This window comes from Pungitius pungitius, chromosome 12 (assembly GCF_949316345.1).
Source record: "Pungitius pungitius chromosome 12, fPunPun2.1, whole genome shotgun sequence".
Taxonomy (NCBI): domain Eukaryota; kingdom Metazoa; phylum Chordata; class Actinopteri; order Perciformes; family Gasterosteidae; genus Pungitius; species Pungitius pungitius.
Genome location: NC_084911.1, coordinates 19724134 through 19745907, shown reverse-complemented (window position 1 = coordinate 19745907; position 21774 = coordinate 19724134). Strand labels below are relative to the sequence as shown.

The 21774-nt window shown below is 48.8% G+C and overlaps 2 protein-coding genes across 10 annotated transcripts in view; one reads left to right on the top strand and one right to left on the bottom strand.

Annotated features, from left to right (window-relative positions):
• LOC119220028 (RNA binding protein fox-1 homolog 2-like) overlaps positions 1 to 17473 on the top strand; it is a 33384-nt gene extending 15911 nt beyond the window's left edge. For 4 of the 6 annotated variants that reach the window (XM_037475609.2, XM_037475608.2, XM_037475606.2 and 1 more), the window contains 11 exons: positions 2151 to 2348; positions 2577 to 2750; positions 3177 to 3230; positions 3438 to 3530; positions 10409 to 10496; positions 11014 to 11070; positions 11286 to 11469; positions 12325 to 12367; positions 14074 to 14171; positions 14480 to 14555; positions 14695 to 17473. In XM_037475609.2, the coding sequence (XP_037331506.2) occupies positions 2151 to 2348; positions 2577 to 2750; positions 3177 to 3230; positions 3438 to 3530; positions 10409 to 10496; positions 11014 to 11070; positions 11286 to 11469; positions 12325 to 12367; positions 14074 to 14171; positions 14480 to 14555; positions 14695 to 14739 (1110 nt within the window). In that variant the 3' untranslated portion in view covers positions 14740 to 17473. The remainder of the gene's footprint in view (positions 1 to 2150; positions 2349 to 2576; positions 2751 to 3176; positions 3231 to 3437; positions 3531 to 10408; positions 10497 to 11013; positions 11071 to 11285; positions 11470 to 12324; positions 12368 to 14073; positions 14172 to 14479; positions 14556 to 14694) is intronic. The other 2 variants (XM_037475607.2, XM_037475611.2) reach the window with 1 other exon arrangement.
• A 743-nt stretch (positions 17474 to 18216) lies between these two features.
• Positions 18217 to 21774, bottom strand: LOC119220029 (G-protein coupled receptor family C group 5 member D). Of its 4 annotated transcripts, none has more exons than XM_037475613.2 (4): positions 21589 to 21774; positions 19838 to 20996; positions 19054 to 19208; positions 18217 to 18962 (listed from the first exon to the last, which is right to left on the bottom strand). In XM_037475613.2, the coding sequence occupies exons 2-3, from the start codon at positions 20958 to 20960 to the stop codon at positions 19093 to 19095; spliced, it is 1239 nt and encodes a 412-aa protein (XP_037331510.1). In that variant the 5' UTR covers positions 20961 to 20996; positions 21589 to 21774; the 3' UTR covers positions 18217 to 18962; positions 19054 to 19092. The 4 variants fall into 4 exon arrangements, with proteins under 4 accessions (XP_037331510.1, XP_037331509.1, XP_062422316.1 ...); XM_037475612.2 differs by having other exon boundaries at positions 19156 to 19208; positions 21589 to 21771; XM_062566332.1 differs by having other exon boundaries at positions 19156 to 19208; positions 19838 to 20938; positions 21589 to 21771.

Below are 21774 nucleotides of genomic sequence, written 5' to 3'. Positions count from 1 at the left end.
TCCCGTTAAGTCCCAGCCCCTGTTTCTTTTTCCATCACCCCCCCCCCCTTTGACTATATGATGCTGCCATGTAGGGCAGTGAGCACCAGGAATGCCTGTGTGGACTTAAGGAGGTGCTGTTCTCTGCTCTTAATCCACTGACAGCCTCCATTCGTCTGCCTGTTTATGAGTTCATCCATTAATCTACTTCCCGGGTGTTTACACTTTTGGCAGCTCAAACAAACCTTCTGATGAAAATGGCTCACAAGCACAGTTTCGGTTGTCCCTTTTAAACCTTCCCAGTGGGAGACTGAAGAAATTACCACTTAAAATGCGTTTTCACATGAGCGATCACGTGGGAGCCAGAGATGCTCTGATTGCAATTTTCTGGTCTGATGTGGATTTTTTACGAGGCGGAACTGTTGATTTGGATGATCTGTCCTACACTGTAAGGACGGCAAGGCTCCAGATGAATGAATGAATTACGTTGCCACCGTCATGAAAAAAAAAAACATTTGACATTTTCTCTTTTTACCTTGTTGAGGCCCTGACATATGAAGATGTTTTAGTCTTTTTTTATTGTATTGATGATATAAAAGGCTACAAAATGAAAGAAGAGGCTGCATTCTACATTGCTGTGTAAACATTTCCTTCAAACCGAAGTTTCTCTCTTTTCTTTACAAATTATTTATTATTATAAAGATTAACCTCATTAATACATCATTGTGTCCAATGGTTACAGGGAACCATGCGAGAGAATAAACGTTCCACATTCGACCTCTCTCTAAACAGAATATACCATTTCTGACGAGACCAGACGGGTCAAGTCCAGGATATTTCAAAACCAGCAAGCAGATTGGCGTGTGGGGACGGGCTCTCGTGCTGTGAGGCTTAACGCGTCGATGGGCTCTCCTGTTCCTACATGATTATGAAGAAGCTTCTTGTTCCAATAATTTTTTTTTTCTAATCCTGTTCCGTCTTCTTTCCCACTGCCTAGCTTCTTCAGCCTGTGGGCCTGTATGTGCCCATAGGACACACCCTTTAAGGGCCCAATGCAGGCCGCTGCATGTTTATAGGCTCGCATGCCCTGACGGCTTTAATTCATCCTCAATTTAGAGTTTTTTACTTCAGCTTCCATGATTATGTACCGCAGCAGATGGGCCTCTCGACTTTCTTCGATTTTTCTATCAGGTTTTCGGCGGGATTGTGCCCCCCTCTCTGATCCCACATCCCCTTTTGGGCCAGACCCCACAAAGCTGTCCGTCTTGCAGATGCCTTCTTTTCCTCTTTGCCTTTCGTTCTCCTCATGTCTGCAGTAGACACTGCAGGAGGACCGTGAGCAGTGCGGGCAGGAGACTGAAAGGGAGCTTGTTGGCTTCGTAGCATCTTACTTACTGTCTAATTAAAAAGGCTGTCTGGAGACGGAGCGTCTGTGGGCGTCGCCCGGCTGCAGACCCCAGACCAGCGGTTCAGTCCGGTGAATGCCGTGCATTACGCTGCCTGGCCCGATGCTGCTGCTGGCTTTTAAAATCATTGTTTGAAGATGGATTTATTTACATCTCACCTACTGAGTTTTTACTCTTTGCTCTGAAGATTTGTGAAATTTGGTCCAAGCAGCATTGCAGAGTCACACATACAAGCAATACAGTATATAATACTTGTGTGTGTGTGTGTGTGCAGCAGCAGCCATAACGGCTCTGTGGATGATCCTGCAGCTGATAGAGTAGTAACAGTACAAGAGAGAGATCCTGAAGTCCCAGCTGACACAGTTCATCTGAATTATAGATGGCCTCTAAAAGAAATCCCCAAATACAGGGCCGAGTGTTTGCACGATTGAGCGGGGGGGCTGTAAACATGTCACGGTCAGCGCGGCGCTGCTGTTGCTTATCTGTGCATCCATCTCATCAGCATCCCTGTGTCTCCAAGCCTGTATCCAATCTTCCTACTTTTAATAATGGATGTGTTTGCTGTAAATATTTCATGGTCGGCTGACTGAAAACTCCTTCCTGTCAGAGATATGGAGGTAGAGGGAGGGGTGAGGGAGGGGTGAGGGAGGGGGAAATTGGCATTATTTGAATCCCTGTTTGCCTCCATGGGGACGCTACAAAGCAATGCTTACAGTGTGCGTATGTTCTCTTCCCCCCCCCCCCCCCCCCCCCCGGCTCCCACAGGGTTCTCAGGATTCGACAGGAGGACAGGAGGGATTGGTGGCCCCGCCCTTTTCAGCGTTCCCCCCTCCACCGCCTCCTCAGAACGGGCTCCCAGGGACAGAGTTCGGCCCCGGGGCCATGTTTGTCGGCGGGGGCACGGCAGACGTGGGGGCGGGTGCTAATGGTGCCCCCTCCACCAGCCCCACCAGCAGCAACAACGTAAGCACGGCCCCTCAGAGGCCCGCCAGGTTGGGCCGGTTTTCTGTTGCATCGGTTTTTCCTTTATTTTGATAGTTAAAAATAAACTGTGAAATGTTTGTTTTTTGTTTGTATCCAATGAAACTTCACTGCCTTCTGCTATATTGATGTATCTGTGTGTATGTAGGTCATAATCAAGTCATTTAATTGCTTTTAACTTCTCACCCTTATTCCCCCCCCACCCCACAGGGAAAGACAGAGGAGTTGCCCCAGGGCGATGTGGGTGTACAATGCGGCACAGGAGGCACGGGGGGAGGAGGCTCTGTGGAAGACCCCTCAGAGGCCAAAGGGACCCCCAAACGCCTCCACGTCTCAAACATCCCCTTCCGCTTCCGCGACCCTGACCTCAGGCAGATGTTTGGGGTAAGACGCTGGCATTGTCGGGGGGGGGCCTCATTTGTTCAAGGTGGTTCGTTAGGGGTGTGGTTCAGAGAAGAGACGAAATAGTCCAAATACCACTCCACTACGAAGGGAAACTCAGCGGTGTTCTGGTGGTGTTTGAAGGGGCAATTAGCTGCCACATGTGTCAGTGTGTTGAATCAAAGGGCCCAGGTGAGAGTAATACGGGACGGCAAAGTTCAGCAAAAGGACAAAAGCAAAGGCTTCAAAGGCCTGCAGGAAGTGGCCTTTGGTGTAATAGCGACCCCTAGTGTTGAGCTTTTGTAACTCCACATTAGAAGCTTTTTTAGCAGAATCCTCCTACGCCGACATGCAACATAAGAAATGTAACTGACTGCTTTCTCTGCTTTTACATGTTTGCTAATTTATTCCCTTCAAATTTATTTGCAGCAATATGGGAAGATTCTGGATGTAGAGATCATTTTCAATGAGCGGGGCTCAAAGGTAAGCGCACGTTTTGACGCCCCAATTAGGTTGACGGCTATTTTTCTCCTCTCTGTGACACTTTGACGCGCCATCAGCATGCCACGCGGGGAAACTTTGCTTCCGAACTCAATTATCTCTAAGACGATGTCAGAGTGCACCCCCGAGGATCCTCCCCTCACTCTCCCACTCACCGCCGACCTCTTTGATCTCTGTCGTGTTCCACAGGGTTTCGGCTTTGTGACATTTGAGACCAGCGCGGACGCAGAGAGAGCCAGGGAAAAGCTCCACGGCACGCTGGTGGAAGGTCGCAAGATTGAGGTAATCTTCCTCTCTGTCTTTCCTTCTCACATCTTCTCTTCTGCACTCGTAATAACTCTGCTTGATCACTGACTGCCAGCTAGCTCCGGTCCTCCCTGTAGTGATGTGCTCTGATGCGGCCCACTGGTGTCCCACCTCTCTGCAATATGTTCAATGTGAAATTCCAAAAAGACATGTTTGTGGTGTGGAATGATCGGCGGGAGGGTGGGGTGCAAGATCACTACATATGGCATGCTGACTGATTCATAACTCGTAGCCGTGCAGATAATCCAACTCTTCCCTAGACATTGTAATGATGTTTGTGTTTGTCGGCACCGGAGGGCACGAGAGGAACGCGGTGGAAAACGGATGATGCATGGCAGATTGTTGTCGGATGCTCTTCTTTCCCTCTTCCCTAGTGTCGAGTTTCTTCTCTGTTCCCCTCCGCCGGTGCCGTGGCTAAGTGCTTGTGACGAGCGTTTGGCCTCCTGGTACATCAGCAGCATGCTGGGAAATCACAGCAACACTGATGCATGTTCACTCCATGGACGATCCAAAGCACCTGATTTTTGATGTAATTCAAGTTTATGCCCGTTCAGGTTATTTATTTGGGATTTCATTCAATGTTTCTATTTTTTTTTTTACTTAAGCATGCGAGTTTTTGGAAGCATTTTATTTTTATTTTATTTTTAAATTTGGGATTTCCAGTTGTCCGTACTGGATCTTTGACCCACGTCACTGTGAGCTGGGGTTTCTGCATGGGCTAATTATGGTGGTGTGTGTGTGTGTGTGTGAGAATGACTGCATGGCGGATAAGGCAGCTGGACCCTTTTTTTTAGTTCTGTTCTCAGTTGTGCTGCAGTGTGGTTTGTGAATGAAAGTCTGCCTCCACTGGCACAACGCACACTCCCTCCTCCACCTTCAGTCCATCAGCGAGCTGAGTGGATGCTGATGGAGCCGGTTCCCCCTGCATCAGTCCCGCCCTTGTGTTCAGTCTACAAGCCCTGGCATTTTCTGTAACCTGATTCTCTGTTTGTGTCTTCTCCCCCCACCCCCCACCCCCCAACACACGTTTTGCATGATATTGACGTATTAAACAGCGGGCAGTTGGTCTCTTTTCAGTTGTCACTTCGCATGTACTCCGGTAGTGGTGTCAGGGCCGAGCATCGGCTGCATGACGGGCCAGCTACAGGAGACGTGTGTGTGTGTGTGTGTGTGTGTGTGTGTGTGTGTGTGTGTGTGTGTGTGTGTGTGTGTGTGTGTGTGTGTGTGTGTGTGTGTGTGTGTGGTGCATGGGCTCGAGGAGACAAAAGGCTGGCGCAGGACAAGTCATGGCTATGTGTTTACACACATTCTGCAGAGAAAGGGGGCCAGGCTTTTCTTTCAGAGGCGATGCCATCTGGAAGCTCTCCTTCCTTGCAGATGTCACTCTGGCTTTGGTTGGTCACATCTGTTCAGAGTTTGTTGAATTATCTTGTTTTTGGGGGGGTTATGGCACAGAATTAACTAGTTATCTGCATAATAATTCATCAACTCTGAAGTATAGGCTGACTGTATATAATGGTTGTACATAATTAATTCAAACTAGTTGTTTGTGTGCAGTTCACTGCTATCCACCAGCATGAGTTGGATTGACGTAGACTGACGCATGGTTGGCATTTCAATGTACAGATGTGCAGCTGAGGCAGTTCTGCAGACAGCTGGTTGAGTGTTTTTTCCTCTGCATGTTTACTCTGCGTCGGGCCCGTTTTGGTGATGGCGCTGTTGACTTACTTGTTCGGTGGGCCTGCTGAGAACGGAAGGCCGATGGTTTCAGAGTAACTCTGAAAGGATTGATGATCTGGTATTCTTTGTGCATGTCAGCAGCTGGGCGGTTCTTCTCATAGCTCAGCTGCCCTGGAGCGTGCATGTGTGTCGCCTGTAGGAAATAGAGAGAGAATTGTTTCACTGCACTTCTTTTTGTCTGGAATAAAACTCTGCGCTTTGGAGAAGTCCGTTTCCAGTGTATCCATGTAAGTAAACAATGTATGCAGGCTCCAAACCCCCAAACAGACACACCGCAATGCATCTCCAACCGCTCGGGGCCGCCTCTGATCGCGCTGCAACATAACGCCTCATAGTGGCGCCGTGCTCCGGGTAGCAACATGGGGCTGTGATCGGCGTGTGTTACTTTGACTGTAGGACCCACTTGGAGTCACATGTGGCATTCTTGGCTGCACAGGAAGTGCTTTCCTAACCCTGACCCTCTATCTGGAAATCCATTATACATACATTATTAGCATAAAGTTTATGTATTGATCTCCCCTCACGACCTTCTTAATGTTCCATAAAGTTCATTATAACGCCAATGTACGCAGACAAACATTCTACATTTGAATATCATTTCCATTCCAGTTCGGAGTTTAATTTTAATCCCTGATGATCCAGCAAAGCTCCAAGTTCAAGGCCTGTGTAAGCTCGATGTGTTACAGGAAGTGGCTGCTCCTCCGCAGCGCAGAGTTTTACGCCGACATTTGAACACAACAGAGCAGAAAAGCTGAGGTGTGAGTCTCACACGTGGTGCAGCTCTGCATGCAGAGGGAGGACGGGTCCCGTTGAGTGTCATCCTCAGTGCATGGATGAGTGCGGTGAGACCGATGAGAAGAAGTGGTGCTCGTGGTTGTGCATGACTGACCGTGTGCATTCTCAGCACACACACACACACACACACACACACACACACACACACACACACACACACACACACACACACACACACACACACACACACACACACACACACACACACACACACACACACACACACACACTATTCACCGGGACACAGCCAGCCTCCCTCTACACACTGTAAACCGGTTGATTGTATTAAGTGGCATTGTTTCTGTAGCTTTGAATCGGTAAGCTTGTGACCGGCTCCCTTTCCTCGATGACCCACACCCTCCCCGGGGGCCTTTTTGTTATCTGCATGGTTGGAAACGATTGAACGGATGGAATGTGCGTGTCCATGTGTGTTTGCTTTGTGGGTGAAAATGGAGCGGAAAAAAGGTTGAAAAGAGAGTTTGCCCTTTTCCCTTTAAACCCTCTTCGTCGCCTCCTGTCTCTTTCTTCCTGATCACCTCATTCTCTTGTTGCCAGTCAAGTTTGTCTTTCTGTCCCTTTTTGTGTTTTGATTTGAAAGCAATGTTTAGCCGGCTTTGTTTTGTCATCTCGGTCGACGTTTCCATTCATTATCGTCTGTTTTTTGTTTTTACCAATTTTCTCGTCTTTTTATTTTTGTTTGACTACCAAACCCTCAAAGAGCTTTTTTGTGGTGACGACTAGAAAGCCCAGCCGCTCTGCGCTCTCCTCTTGTGGCCGAGACGTAGCCCCCCAGGGAAGAGTCACAGCTAGAACACTGCGTTCAAACCAACCTTTTTAACCCTCTCTGCTCTCACGAAGGAAGCCGCTGTGCATTTCTGTCTTGGAAGTGTTCCAATGCGCTGCAGCTCAGTCCCTCGCGGTACAAGGCTAGTTTTCGTGGGTAAGGCAACGTTCTCCTTTTGTTCTCTGAGCAGCGGATCCCTTCCTGTCACCGATGGGCGGGACGCTGATGCTCGGCGCTGCGTTAGGCACCAGAGAGCCGCCATCCTCTCTCCCTTCTGCTTCCTCTCTTCTTTCTCTACATACTCTGCTCTGAGCTCACTGCTGCTATCTATTTTTATTTGTTTCACATGGGTCGAGGAGGAGAAGGAGCAGGAGGGGGGGCGGGGGGGGCATTTAGATTTCTTTTGTTACTAGGATTATTTGTTCCTTCATTTATTATATTTTTTTTCTGTTTCCCTGACGACTTCTGTGTGTTGTTGTCAGTCTCCACGGTAACCACTCGCTGTTTCTACGGCAACGGTAAGTTGTGTTCAAACATCTATCACTGAACTGATCCCCCGTCCCCCCCCCTGTTCTCCCTCTCCCCCTGTAACGGGCATTTGATACAGTAGGACGTACAGTACAATGTTAGTCAGCTGATCTGAATGTGACGCGGCGCCGTTATGTAACGCACACACATAACCGCACACACACACACACACACACACAGGGACACAGCATCTTTCAGCACATTGGGTGTTTCAGCGGGAATATTTCCTCCACATGCCTGCCCCCCCTCTCCACCCCCCTCCACCCCACCCCATGTCATTAACACCTCACTGGGAATGACCGAATGTAATCACCCTCCTCCATGCAATGACACGGCTATTCACAATCCATCTGATTCATTCTCCATTTGGACTCCATGTGTGTCGTGTTCATTGTCTTGATCAACGATTTAAAAAAACAAAACCAAGGCGATCAGCAGAAGCGGAACTTTGCTGCTTAGGTGGCTCTGACCTTAGGCCCAGCTGCAGGACTAATAGCGCCGCTCTGGTTCTGAATCTGCTTTATTTCATTCAGCTGCCTGCTTTTAGCTTTGTGTGCATTGGTCAAATATTCCAGCCAATTAGAGTCAGTGTGCACATGGGGGGGGGAGTTTCTCCAGTTACGTTCATGGAGACGTGTTTGGCCGCTAAAGTCCATTTATAACATTTAAACATTAGTCTTATTGTCTGAAGAAAGTTGTCAACTATTTATAGATAACTCTTTAAGACTAGTGCTTGTCAATTTTGTGCAGCCACAGCCCCAGTTTGGAGAGCTCAAAGGATGAAACACTGAATTATTCCCCAGAGGATGGTGTTTTAATGTAATACGCTTTAAATGGCTAAATTAACAGACATCGTTGTTAACGCAGGACGGCGTCTGCACTCACAGACTCTCTCTGTAACGCCACAGTACGACTAGTGGACTGAGTGAGACGTCCCATTGTCCATCAAAGTCATTTGATATAGAATCGTTATTTTCTCAGTGGAGATGACGTTTGAGACTTGGAGCGAGAGCAGCTCGTGTCCACAAAACAAAGGTTGAACTTTCCTTCTTTTATTAACGTTGTGTGACCATATGCATTTCAAAAACGATATGGGGTTTACTGTCTTTTGGGTCCCTCATGCTGCCATGTTGGTTTTTCTTTTGGGTTTGTTTTTCTCGTAGTGGATTGTCTGTGTAGTAGTGGTAGTGGTAGTTGTAGTGTACTGGTCTTATTTTGTGACACAGTTCTAATGCTTGATATGGTGTCATGTTTATTTGATTTCTCTCCTTGGGAATGGGGATCTCTCTCTCTCTCTCTCTCTCTCTCTCTCTCTCTCTCTCTCTGTGTTTCCTCCATCTTTTGGTGCTGTTTTTAAACCCCCCCACATTCAATGAGATTTTCAGGAGAATGGTCACCAAATCTAATTGCTTTATTTGAATGATGCACCTTGGGATTTATGTTTTGTTTTTGAAAAATGATAATTGTTAATAGTTCTTCTTCTTTGTGTTGCTCATGTAAATGTTATTTTTTCTTTCCTCTTTCTCTTCACTCCATTTCTCAGTTCCCCCTTTTCTTTTTGTATGGACTGGCTCTGTCTCTCTACCTGTCCCCTGCATCCTTTCCTCTGAGAGTCATATCTTTGTCTCGTACGTGTTCAATGTGGGAGTTGCTGCGATTGTTTTGATTGGTCTCTATGCTGCATTCGACGCTTGCTGATTGGCTGAATTTTTTACTTTTGTTACTCACTCTTGGTCATGTGTTGCGCCCATATTTGGCTGCGTGTAATCTCTGTGGTATATGACTATTAATTTTGTCAAACGGATGTTTTTTGCACCCCCCCCCCTTCTCTCTCCCTTGTAATTATTTTTGTTTGTTTTACCTTTTTTTTTAGGTATGTAAACCCCACAAGTTTGGCTTCATATGGAAATGTGACTTCATTTTGTCCTGGTTTGACTGTTCAGGCCGGACTGGGAGGGGGAAAGTGGGACGAGGACAAGCTGAATGACTATTAACACTTTGAGATTTGCCTCCATATTCTGTTGATTTGCATGTGTTCCTGTCAACCTTCTACCACGTTTCAGTGACACCACCTCGCGTCCACACGCTGACCACACGGACACACCATTAACTATAACTCTTCATCACCCTTAACCGGTCAACAAAGGAAAATGTCCCCAAATGCAAAGATTCATTAGCTTGAAATTGAAAATGTTCCCACTCAGACCCCCGTGGTCCGTGGCCCCCCCCCCAGCGAGGCTAATTGAACCGCTTACCTTGTCATCTGCAATGAGGGCAGACGGAGGAGAACCTCACGGACACAGGATATGACTCACTGAGGGAGGGAGAGGCTGCCGAGGCCTTAATGTTCTTTTTAATGGAGAGCGCGGCGTGTGACTCCCAGTCCCCCCCCCCCCCCTCCAGCGTTAATCTTGGCGGTCAGATGCGGCGCTTGCAGCGTGGCGCTGGCTGATTAGAGAGAGCCCCCATCTCCTTCTCTTAAGACCCATCAAAGGAAGATGGCGATGGATCAAGGGACCGCAGTGCGAGCCTTTGAAGCTCCGAGAGGAGATTATCGGCCATCTTGGATCCAAAGCTTATTAGCATTATGCCGAGATGTCAGCCACGCACAATATTTTCACCTGTGCGCCTCAGTTTTGCCCCTTTTTAGGAGTCCACCATGAGTCACCAAATCCGTGGGCATTTTTAATTGCATAATGACGGACAGCCCCCCCACCCCCCCACGTTTAATCACATAGAACTAGTCGGCAGCCATGTCAGGAGTCATGTTGGTTGTCGCTGGTACAGCACCAGGGAGGGTACTCTAAAAGTGTGAAGTCAGCATCTTCACATCTTTCTTGTTGTTCTTGTAGATGTTGACACCAGTACTCGGGTTTACCGACGCAGTAACTGCACACAGTGAAGAGTACACACAAAGGGGCAAACAACACACACACACACACACACACTCTGGTTTCCTGTTGTCCCGAGCGTCCGTGTGTCTGACCTCCTGCTCCTCCGTCCCCAGGTGAATAACGCCACCGCCAGGGTGATGACCAACAAGAAAATGGTCAGCCCCTATCCTAACGGGGAGGCTCTCAGCACGCTGCCCTACGGTAACGGCCACACACACACACACACGCACACACACACACACACACACACACACACACACACACACACACACACACACACACCCCCCCAGTGAAGTCGTCATGTAACGCCGTCCGCAAAGCGGCTGCAGGCTGTTTACTTTGGTCGTATAATTTTTGTCAGTCATGTAGTGAGCTGAAGGGAAGAGGTGTAGTCAACTTGACCCCCGTCACCCCGCTCTGTGCAGCATCCTCACAGAGTAGTGAACAGAAGTGCTGCTTACAGTGTGTTTGTAAGTGTGCTTTGCTGAGCAATGGAAATCAAGCTCAGGCAATGTAGGGGGTCAGGGGGCCGATGGGGGGGGGGGGGGGGGGCTGTACCACCAGACTCCTGCCTCAGACCGCGCGTGTGTGCAGATGCGTCCGCTTAGATTCTGCGGGATGTTCCTTTTGATCCGTCCCGTTTCGCATCGTTTCTTATCTTCATATGAAGGGTTGAATGCTCATATTGATCACGTGCTCCTTCCTCTTCCACCTGCAGCCGGGTGGAAATTGAGTCCCATGATGGGCGCCGTGTACGGACCTGAGATCTACGCAGGTAAGGCCGGCCTGCTTCTTAGAATCTGTCCCCACTTTAATCACATTCCCATCTTTGATCCAGTAAAGCTTTCACTGGTAGAGGGAGTGTCCCCCGTTGCTCCTTCTTTCCGCCTTAATTCACCCCGACTTCTTCTGCTTACATTGTCCTTTCCCCCCACCCCGACCACCCCTCCTCCCCCACCCCCCTTACGTCGTTGCCTTTTCCTCCTCTAGATCAGCTGCTGACGCACCTTCTTTCTCGTCCTTCAGTCCCAGGGTTCCCATACCCCTCAGCGGCGGCCGCGGCGGCCACCACGGCGGCGGCGTTCCGCGGCGCCCACCTGCGGGGGCGGGGCCGGCCCGTCTACAGCGCAGTGCGGGCCGCCGTGCCTCAGCCCGCCATCCCCACCTACCCCGGGTAAGAAACGACGCTCGTGCGCCACCAGGCGTTTGGTCCCGTGTTTTTTTTCACGGAATAATTTTTTCCGGGTCCCTTTTGAACGGCTTAACTCGCGCCGACGCATTATTCACACGTCAGCGGTCCGACGGTCAGTTATTGAACCGTTCAGCGGCGAGGCGACACGCTGATGGGATTCCTCCATCAGAGCTTCATTTGAATAGACTCTCATATGGGTGGATTACCATAAGCACCCCCCCACACACACACACACACACAACCACACTACACAGTTTACACAGAAGCTGTGAGATTTAGTTCCAATTATTCAAATGAGCTGTGACCTGTATTAATATATTTTTTGTCACTTACTTAGTATGCGCACCGTGCATGTCGATGCTGTGATGGTTGGCTAATGGGGACTGTTGCAATACTCTGATTAAAAAAGAAAAGAGTTTACTTGACTCTGATGATGATCAAATGCAGCTAAACAACATTAAATGGGTGGGGGGTCGTAGGAGATGACCTCCACAGAAAGTACCATGAATTGATCCTTTTGTAGTAACCGGGAGCAACAAGCTCCACGTATTCGCCCCACAAGCTCATGTTTTTTTGGCTGAGGAGCTTAAATGGAAGTTGTATTTCCTTTGCATGCTGCATGGGTGTGAAATAACTACTTTTCTCTCTCTCCACCCCCCCCCCCCCCCCACCTCCCTCTCTGTTTCCCTCTCCTTCCCCATGCCATCTTTTCTTGTTTTCCTGTGGTTTGACCTCCATCCACTCTGGTTTTGGGACTGTGCACTGCTCCGTTTTGCACCTCCTCCACTCCACCAACCTCCGCCCCCCCCCCCCCCTGCCATTTCCTTCTCCTCTCAGTGTGGTGTATCAGGATGGGTTTTACGGAGCTGCCGACTTGTATGTAAGTAAACTCGCCTCCCAGCAACACACCCTCTCTGTATTGCTCTCCCCTCACGACCTTCTGCTCCTTCTGCATGAGCGCCGTGTCATGCGCTGCACAGAGCTGCCCGCATGAAGGTGAACAACAGACGCACATTTAGTCATCTACTTTTGTTCTGTTGCGACACAAAAGTCCCAAACCCAGCTGGGTCAAAGTGGGTCGCATTCTAAGATAGCCGTGAAATCTCAGTGACAGGACGGAGCGTCAAACACCAGCAGCAAGGCGGCTCTGTGGGCGGATGCAACAGTGTACAAGAGTGTGTGTGTGTGTGTGTGTGTGTGTGTGTGTGTGTGTGTGTGTGTGTGTGTGTGTGTGTGTGTGTGTGTGTGTGTGTGTGTGTGTGTGTGTGTGTGTGTGTGTGTGTGTGTGTGTGTGTGTGTGTGTGTGTGTGTGGATCCGGCTTGACGACGCTTGTTTCTGTTCTCTCTATAGACTAGTGTTTCAGGACTCAGTCCTTAGTCCCAGATTGCCTCAGGTAGGGTCCACTCAGCACCAAACCCACCGTGTGCCCTGTGTTACTCTATCGGCTCCTTTGATCTTATCAACCATCTACCGATCTGACCTGGAACATCTTTTAGTTAAAACTTCACTTTAGCGTTCTTCTATCTCACTGAATTGTGCGCTATTTTGTTTGTGGGGATGGGCTTTGTATGTTTTTTTGTTTACTAAACTACTAAATAGTTTTTGATGTATGTATATTTCCTAAAGAGAAGCTGGTCTCTTTTGTCTGGTTGCCTACTTTTTTGGCAAAAAGAAAAAATGGAAATGAACTAAAGGTTTTGTGCATCATTCCTTTAAACTGAAGGCTTCCATCTGACAGAACAGTCCCAGTGGAGGTTGGGATGGGAGAAGGTCCTGGATGAACCACTCCCATCCCTCCTGGGACGATGACTGGAGCATGCGCTCATCAGCTGCTGCATGCCGACACACCACGGGCCCCTTTCCCCCAATTTACCCACAAAGCACCTCTCTGTGCCTTCATAATGCCGGGGCGCTTCTGTTGTGCTTCGCTGTGTGCTCTGTTCTGGTCGAGTCCAAACGCGGTGCGGTTTAGTTTGTGTCTCCTAGGTTTGGACTTGGGCTTAAAGCATGTGGTCTCAGTGCAAGGATCCTATTTAAATAGTCAGCACAGGCTCGTGTGGGTGTGTTTGTGTGCATGGGACTCTTTTTTTCCATCTTCCTCTGCTTCTTTCTGTCTCCAGAATTCACATGAAACCCCCCCCAAATAATAGCAAATGCAGTTGTTGTTGTTGTTGTGAGAAATGTCTCCACTCCTGTAGTGTCCATCGTTACAGTAGATTACGTATAGAGCGTCTTCCACTGTTTACCCCCAGTAACCTGAGTGGTAAAAATACAACCCTCTCCCTCACTGATAAAGCCTCCAACACACACACACACACACACACACACACACACATATGCACATGAATCATGAATAGGCTTAGGCTTACATAAAATGTTCTTTTATATAATATTTGACTTCTTTTACTGAATATAAGAAAATAAAAAGTATTTCTAAATATGTATCCTATATTTTGAGCATATTCACAACATTTCTTCATATATCACTAAAGTGTGTCAGTATATTCTCTATAACCCCCCCCCCCCTGCTGCCAGCCGTGTGACTTAGTTCTGATGTGTGTGTGTGTGTGTGTGTGTGTCTTTAGGGAGGCTACCCTGCTGCTGCTGCTGCTGCCGCCGCCGCGTATCGCTACGCCCAGCCCACCGCCGTAACCGGGGCAACCGCCGCAGCCTACAGCGACAGGTGAGGAGACGGCCCGCCGTACGCCACCAGCGTCAGAAATGAGCACCACGGGCTTCTTTGAAGCAGAACTGAAGGGATAATCTAAAGAGGAGGCCTGAGTCTCAGGAATAACACGTAATGCCTCGTCTCAGAGACACAACTCCGGGGATAGAAGGACTGGATGTGTGACGACATGCATGTTCAGTGACACTTTAACCATGAAATGTAGTAATTGGATCCAGCGTAACGCCTCACATGTAACACCAGGCTTTACTGAAGGACAATGTGACGAGTGTGTAACGTCTTGTGTGTCGTGTTTGTGTTACTAGTTATGGCCGGGTGTACACAACGGATCCCTACCACGCCTTGTCCCCGGCCGCCGCTGCCTACGGAGTGGGAGCAATGGTGAGTAAAGGACGCACAGCGCTTCCCTTTGTTGTTCTGGCAGATTAATAGTTGACAAACGCATGGATGAACTTATGAATGTGTGTGTATCACTCGGTTCATATTTCGTTATAACTGTTGTCCCTTCTGTCTCTTGCAGGCCAGTTTATACCGGGCAGGGTACAGTAGGTTTGCTCCTTACTAAAAACCTCAAATCCCATCCAGAGAAATTTCACACATTGCTCCAAAACCCTATTTTTTCAAGCTCTTTGTCCAGCAGCAGCCCCCCCCGCCCCCCCTCAACCCCGTCCACCCCCCCGCCCCGTTCTTCTGCAGGCGGACTATATTGGCGACCCGTGTGCTTAGTTTTTTCTTTCCCTTCGTGGCGAGGGAAGTCACACCATCAACTTGAACTCTTGTCCCCGGAACAAAGGCCTAACAGGACTGTCCCGTGCTACTTTGAACTCCGGGGGGGGGGGGGGGCGGGGGCACAATTTAGGACGGATTTTAAAACACTACGGGACCTGGAAGGAGAGAGACTGCTGATCCCGTGTGATCCCGCTCACCTTTTTTCTTTTTTTCCCCCTATACGGCTGATCTTAGAATATATACCACACACACACACACTCGCATTCAAACACCAAGTACACGGTTTCCGCTACATTTTCCTTTGAATGTCGGTTTGCACGGGCACGGCCTCGCCATCAAAGGTACGGATCTCTTTAAACACTACGTGGAGGTGACACTGCGGATGGAGGAATCCTTCCCGTCGTGTTTCTGAGCCGGAGGGAATCGGGACACATCCGACTCAGCAGAAACCACTGTTGTCCTGGCAACAACAAACACCGTGTTGGAAAATAATCAATTATTTTTCCCTACGAATTCACAAGGAAAGGAAAGAAAAAAAGGAGGAAATGACAAGGAAAACCAACAGTGATTTATTTTTTCTGCTTTACCTCAGTTTTTCCTTCCTCTGTTTAGAATTTGCATAGAAGGTGGAAGCATTCCTTTGTCCTTCTTCCCGCTCCACACACTTACTCTTACTGTACGTGCAACACTAAGATGGGGTGCAGCTCCTCCCCCACGCAGCGGGACAGATGCACGAAGCCCATTGAACACGGATGGACTCGACTTGGCGGATTGGCGAGGAACGCCCACACGGGAAGCCCCGCCTCCGCTCTCCAGGCTCCATCCCAACAGACTGGACCAGAATAAACGCTGGACACGGAGAGATGCAGTCACCTTGTGAAGCATCAAGAATCGTTTTACTATTTATACCCCCCCCCCCAGCCCTATTTGTTTTAACGCCACATTGTCCACATCATTTCTGAATTTTTAAATCCGTCATCACGCTCTCTGGGATCGTTTTAAAGTTCTCCTCAGCCGGCCCGTCTCTGCCCCATATTTATCACGTCTCCGTATACTCTCACTATGTTGTTGTTGCTATTATTTGCCTTTTTTGGTTCCAAAGATTTTCTGAAGAAAGCACATTAGTTTTTGGTCCTGATGTATTTCTTAGGTTTGTGGTTGATGTTTTTTTTTTTTTTTTTTTTGGTGTGCCTTTTTTATTTTGTTATATTTTTATCTAATCTGTCAGTCAAAGCTGCATCTTTCAGCCCAGTGTGGAAACAGCTGCGCGCTAAGCAAGCTATTGAAGGGTCGTCTACAAAAATACGATTTGTGGAAAGAAAACCAACCAACCTGGTTTAATTGAAATGAGTTTACACTCATCGATTGGCTTCTTGTTTCTCTCCAGTTAGCGCAGGAAGCGCGCGGCGCAGGAAGCGCGCGGCGCAGGAAGCGTGCGGCGCCGTGCGGAGGCGTTTGCTGCAGACTCAGACATCAGAGCAGATGAATCCTGAGGGACGAGCAGACACTTTGTGCTGCGTCAGCCATTAGAGCCAAACCGTGCACGCCATGTCGAAAGCGCCCCGCGGCCCCAGCAGTGGCCACCTCCAAACAACAGGACAATGCGCGGGGGGGGGGGTTGGATGCAGGGACACTGCGGGATGAAGGTGAGAAGCTGAGCCCTCCATCGTTAGCTAACGTCCTCTCTTGTTCTTTTCAGGGTGGCACACGCGGTGCAAGGAAAGTGGGTGGGGGGGGTAATGTTTTTGTATGATTGTGTAAACCGTGTGCAGTAGGTCCAATATTTTTGACGCGCATTACCTCTTTTTTTGTGTCTTATTATTCCTTATAAGTATTACCAGAAGTGTTGCTATGCATGCTTTTGTGAGAGAGGAGGGTGTCGGCCAGAGAACCTTTCATTTTAAGTGCATGAATTCAAATCATAGTGCTGGAGGAGGAGGAGGGGGGGGGGGTATATTAACATAGCAGAATAAAGGAAAGAACTCTGGCGTTATGTGAGGCGAGGGTAAGGGCTGGGGGTGGGACCTCAGTAAAAGAGGCAGAAGTCCGGGGTGAGATGCTTCAAATAATCCGGGTCATCGCCGCTCTGCGTATCTGTAGCCAGCCGGAGGTGTGAAGTGTAGTTTGGTACTCCCAGCCCCCCCTCCCCTCCCCGACGCCCCCCCTCGGTTTACCTTTATGATGATCAAATAAAAGAAAACCCGAGAAATATAACCACAATGACACGATGGTGATTACGATGCAAATATGAGAGATAACTCGGGGCAGAGCTGAAGCTGGTGAGCCCCCCCCCCGACCCCCCCCCCCCCCCGCACTGTGCCCGAGTCAACGCAGTAGGAGTTCTTATTTTTTTGTACAGGGATCTCACGAATGAGTTTGAATTGCATGTGGATTGTTTTTGTTTGGTCAAACGTCACATGCTCTTAAAAGCTCATTTATCCAAGTGATTCTTTTCAATAAGTGACATGTATTTTCTCACATGTTTTATTTTTGCCATCCTTGTGTCTGCCTTCTGTTTATCCTCTTCATTATTATTGAATGTATATAATAAATAAACTGTTTGGTTTTTATACGGGTCTATGAGTACTTATTACCAACCCCCCCCCCCCCCCCCCCCCCTCCTCACCACCAGCTACTGTGAGTCAGATGATGGACGGCAACAAAGGCAGTAAACACTCCCAACTTTCTCATCACTGTCGGGGTGGTGTGGGTGGGGGTGGGGGTGTGGGGGTTAAGATGTGGAACAATCTTTAATTGCATCTGGAGTTAATGGGCGGGATGTGGCGGGAAACCTCATATCTGCTAATTGCTCTAATGCACAGGAGGGCAATCTGCAATTTGACACCATGCTATCTGAGTAATTGAATTTGGGAAAATTGGAATAATAGATTGCAGGCCATCTGATAGGGCAGGGGGGGTCAAAATTGCTATTATTGAAATGATGAATTGACCCTGTGTGGGTGTCTGAGGAGTCGCTGCAGGCCGCGCACCCGACTGAATGTTGTTAAGAGACTTGTTTATAGTTGTGTATTCTCTACTGCTTAAATGACATCGTTGGCGGTGGTTATTGCGTGCTGTCATGTTGTCATGTTGGTAGAAGTTTAGCAGTCACTTTTGACTGGTTGGATCTTGGTTTGGTCGTTGAAACACTGCCCCTCGGTGGTGGAGGTGTGGTACTGCACCTCCCTGCAGGCCACGGAGTGGTTTGGAGCTTTTTAGTGCGCCATCAGTGCACACTGAGTGGGAGAAACGAGGCTTTATGACAAGCAGTTGTTTTACGGATGGATCCTTTATTTAGAACCAGCACGTGGCGTTAGAGTAGAGGGCGTCTTTGGGGACCTCAGCGGTTTTATGCAGAAAACATCCAGTGTTTAAACTTGGCAGAGCCTCGCGCCTGTGACGTCACTCTGAATATGATGTTAAGCAGTCGTGATACGAGGCTACCACGGTTCCATCCTCGCTCCTGTGGTGTCCTATCTCATCTTATCTCCCTTCCTCCCTTCCTCACTCCTCCCTCCTCGCTGTTGTTCACGGAAGCCTCTGCCCCACTCAGCAGTTTGGCACCTTCAGAGTGACAGTTTGACACCTCCTATCACCTGGGGGCCATTACATACCATCTTAGAGACGCATGCACGTGCGCGCTCATGAAGACTCTTCTAGGAAGCTTTTTATGTGGTTTCCCATCAGAAGAAAGATGGACAATCTGCACCCCGTGCAGCCTCCACAGGGGAAATCAAGCACATGAGTCATTCTGCTCAGTCCGTTGTTTTGTTTTAACTCTTTAATTCTTTTTGGAACAAAATATATTTTAAATCCTAGTGGCACATTTAAATTCAAATACTATTGTATATTATTTACAGTTGCACAAGAAAACGAAACATAGGAGGAAGATGTGCCGGGTGCACATAAGTGAGCCCCAGTTTGGATTTGTGTTATGGATCAGTTTGTGTGTTTGTGTGTAGGCACACATGGAAACGTTTTTAATTAATATTCATAAGGTTCCCGATAGTTGGTGGTCTGCGGGCGAGGGATGTTGTAATCTCTCTCTGTGTCAATCTCCTGAAACACACACACAGAAACATAGAATCACACACTCATCACATCAGGGCAGGTCGCACGCCCCGATAAACAAGGCGCCCATTAACCTTACAATGTGACACGGATATAATTGACTCCAGTGGTGAAAAGGTCACGCCTCTCCATTGTAGAGGCTGAGAAGTGGGATTGTTGATCCTAATGCTTCATTACTCACTGACAGAGAGAATCCATCGTAGGGAGATCGCAGAGATTGCTCAAGCCTGCCGCCTGAGGGGAGACACATGATCCAGTCAGCTGATTATGTACTGTTCTTCATAATTATTATGTGTAATTATCTTTATTTATTATTATTTATATACTTAATAACTATTTTAGTCATTTTCCAGAGACGGTGCCTAAAACTCACCTGTTGTGTTTTGTTTTGGCTAAATTTAAATTTTAGGATTTATTCAACACCTGTCAAATGAAAGGCGCTGAACCTGAGATTTAAGATTCCTTTGAAAAGTCTCTCAGCAAGGCTAAACCTGAGCGTAGCCAGCAGCTAACGGTTCTGACAGAATGTGTGAGAGAGCAGCGCAGAGACAGCAAAGCAACAGAAGATCACATTACAACAGGAAGAGTTGGTCCACTGTATCTTTTAGTAGTCGTTAGCCACTACATTAATGCTCTTAATCGTGTTCATTACACCTTTAAATATCTTATTTTACTGTTGTTTCAGAGAGAAGAGAAGATGTATCCTTCCTTCTATAATCCGATTTCATGTACTGACTTGAAATCAATCTCTTCATCTATTGAGAATATCATTGTCCTTTATATCATTAATCCTTTTTATATCCCTCGTCTATCTCTGCGTAATGAACAGCCTCTCAGGTCGTCCAATGAGGAAAACGTCTCACCTCTGCTCTTGTCACTGTCACTCTCAAAGCTTCCGTTTTCCCTCCCGTGCTTCTGGCTGGCGAGCCCGGGGATGTCGGCGCTGGGACTGGTCCAACCTGCGAAGCTCAGAGGGATATCCTTGGATTTGGCCTCCCCCCGGCAGAACAAGGCGACCTGGGACAACCCGTGGCCAATGAGTAACACCCAGCCATTGGTCACCAAGGCGATGCTGACCACCGGGTCGTCCCATTGAGGCCGATGGCCCAGTTCGGGGTTTCCCCTGACGAGCATCGCTATCCACACCACCCAGACGCAGGCGGAGAGCAGCAGCGTGACGAAGAGCAGCGCGGCGTGTTCTCGGCCCTGCTGGCGGACGGCCCCCGCGTAGCTGTAGCTGTACGTGAGGCAGGAGCGGCGCAGGAAGTGCAGCGAGAGGATCAGGCTGATGGCCAGCAGGCACAGCACGTAGATCTGCAGCATGACAAACTCCTCCTGGCTGTACTCGCAGGGCTTCTTGTCCCGGACCAACACCACAATCAGCCACTGGGTGGAGATGATCACCTGCACGGCGAAGAGCCCCAGGGCCAAGGCGGGTTCCCCCCAGCCGCGGGCCGCCCCGAAGCCCAGCAGAGCCAGGCAGCGAGCCAGCAGGCAGGAGAAGGCCAGGGCGAAGAGCACGCTGAAGAGGAAGAGCCTGGTGGGGCAGGTTTCAGGGGTGTGGAGGATGATGAAGGAGAAGGTGATGGCGAAGATCCCAGCCGTGGCCAAGAAGAACATGGTCATGCTGGCCACCGTGCCCCCGATGCTGCTGCGCTGGCTCCTCGATGACGTGCAGATCCACAGGGACCAGACGAGCAGGCCCAGGAGGAGAGCGATGCTCAACAGGAAGCCCGCAGAGGCCAGGGTCTCCACCACGATGCCCCACGCCGCGCGGCGGTCGCACAGGTCCCTGTAGACGGGGTTCAGTTCTCTGCCGCAGCCCGGCACGCTCTTTTGGAGCGTCACATTTGAAGAAGGAGCCGAGGTGGTCACGGCGGCAGTTGAGTTGCCGCTGGCCGTCTGGCATAGACAGGTGAGGGGGACGCAGAAGAGGAGGAGGACCACAGGGAGACGGTGCATCTCTGATGAAAAGGCCATCTTCATATTTAGTCAGTAATCTACTTGGGGATTCAGTCTTTCCTTTTGAGACAAGAAACACACAACGCTTGAACAACAGCAAACTCAAGCACACATTTTTCTAGAAAAGGCGTGTTGAAATGGATTACGGCATAACACAGAGGTCACAGCGTGATAAATGGAAAAGGGAGGAAAGCCGTTTGACAGCATGAGTGAAGGAGGCAGAGCATAAACATGTCAGAACAAGGCCGAGGAGTGTTCCACCTACGCTGAGAAGTAAAAAAGACACATGTGAGACATGAAAGTTAACTACTCTGCTGCATCGATGTATGGAACACACACGCACACACACACACACACACACACACACACACACACACACACACACACACACAGGGTTTACATGCTGTCCCGAGCAGAGGTGAGAGATATTTAGTCTTTATCGTCAGTCTTTGTCTGAGAGTCAACGACGACCTGTACGATGACTATAACTACATTAATTGACCCGGCCCTTAACTTTTCCTTGATGTTCAGTACCAGCCAAACTTTTGATCGGTACTGTACATGTTTGGTGATTATAACTTAAACTATTGAAGGCAATCTCCAAAAAAGAGCTTACGTTCATCACAAATGAAAAACAAACAGTGGAACTTACCTTTGACCCTTTGGGGCGCTGCACTAAACGAGCGGCTCAGTCCTCCTCCTCTGCTGGTCCCATGTCTCTGCCGGGAACACGATGAGCGCCAGAGTCACCGAGGTCTGGGACAGAAGATTTCTCTTTGCACCAAACAGTTGAGTAACAACTGAGAAACCTGCTCCTTCTACCTGCTGATTCCCTCCT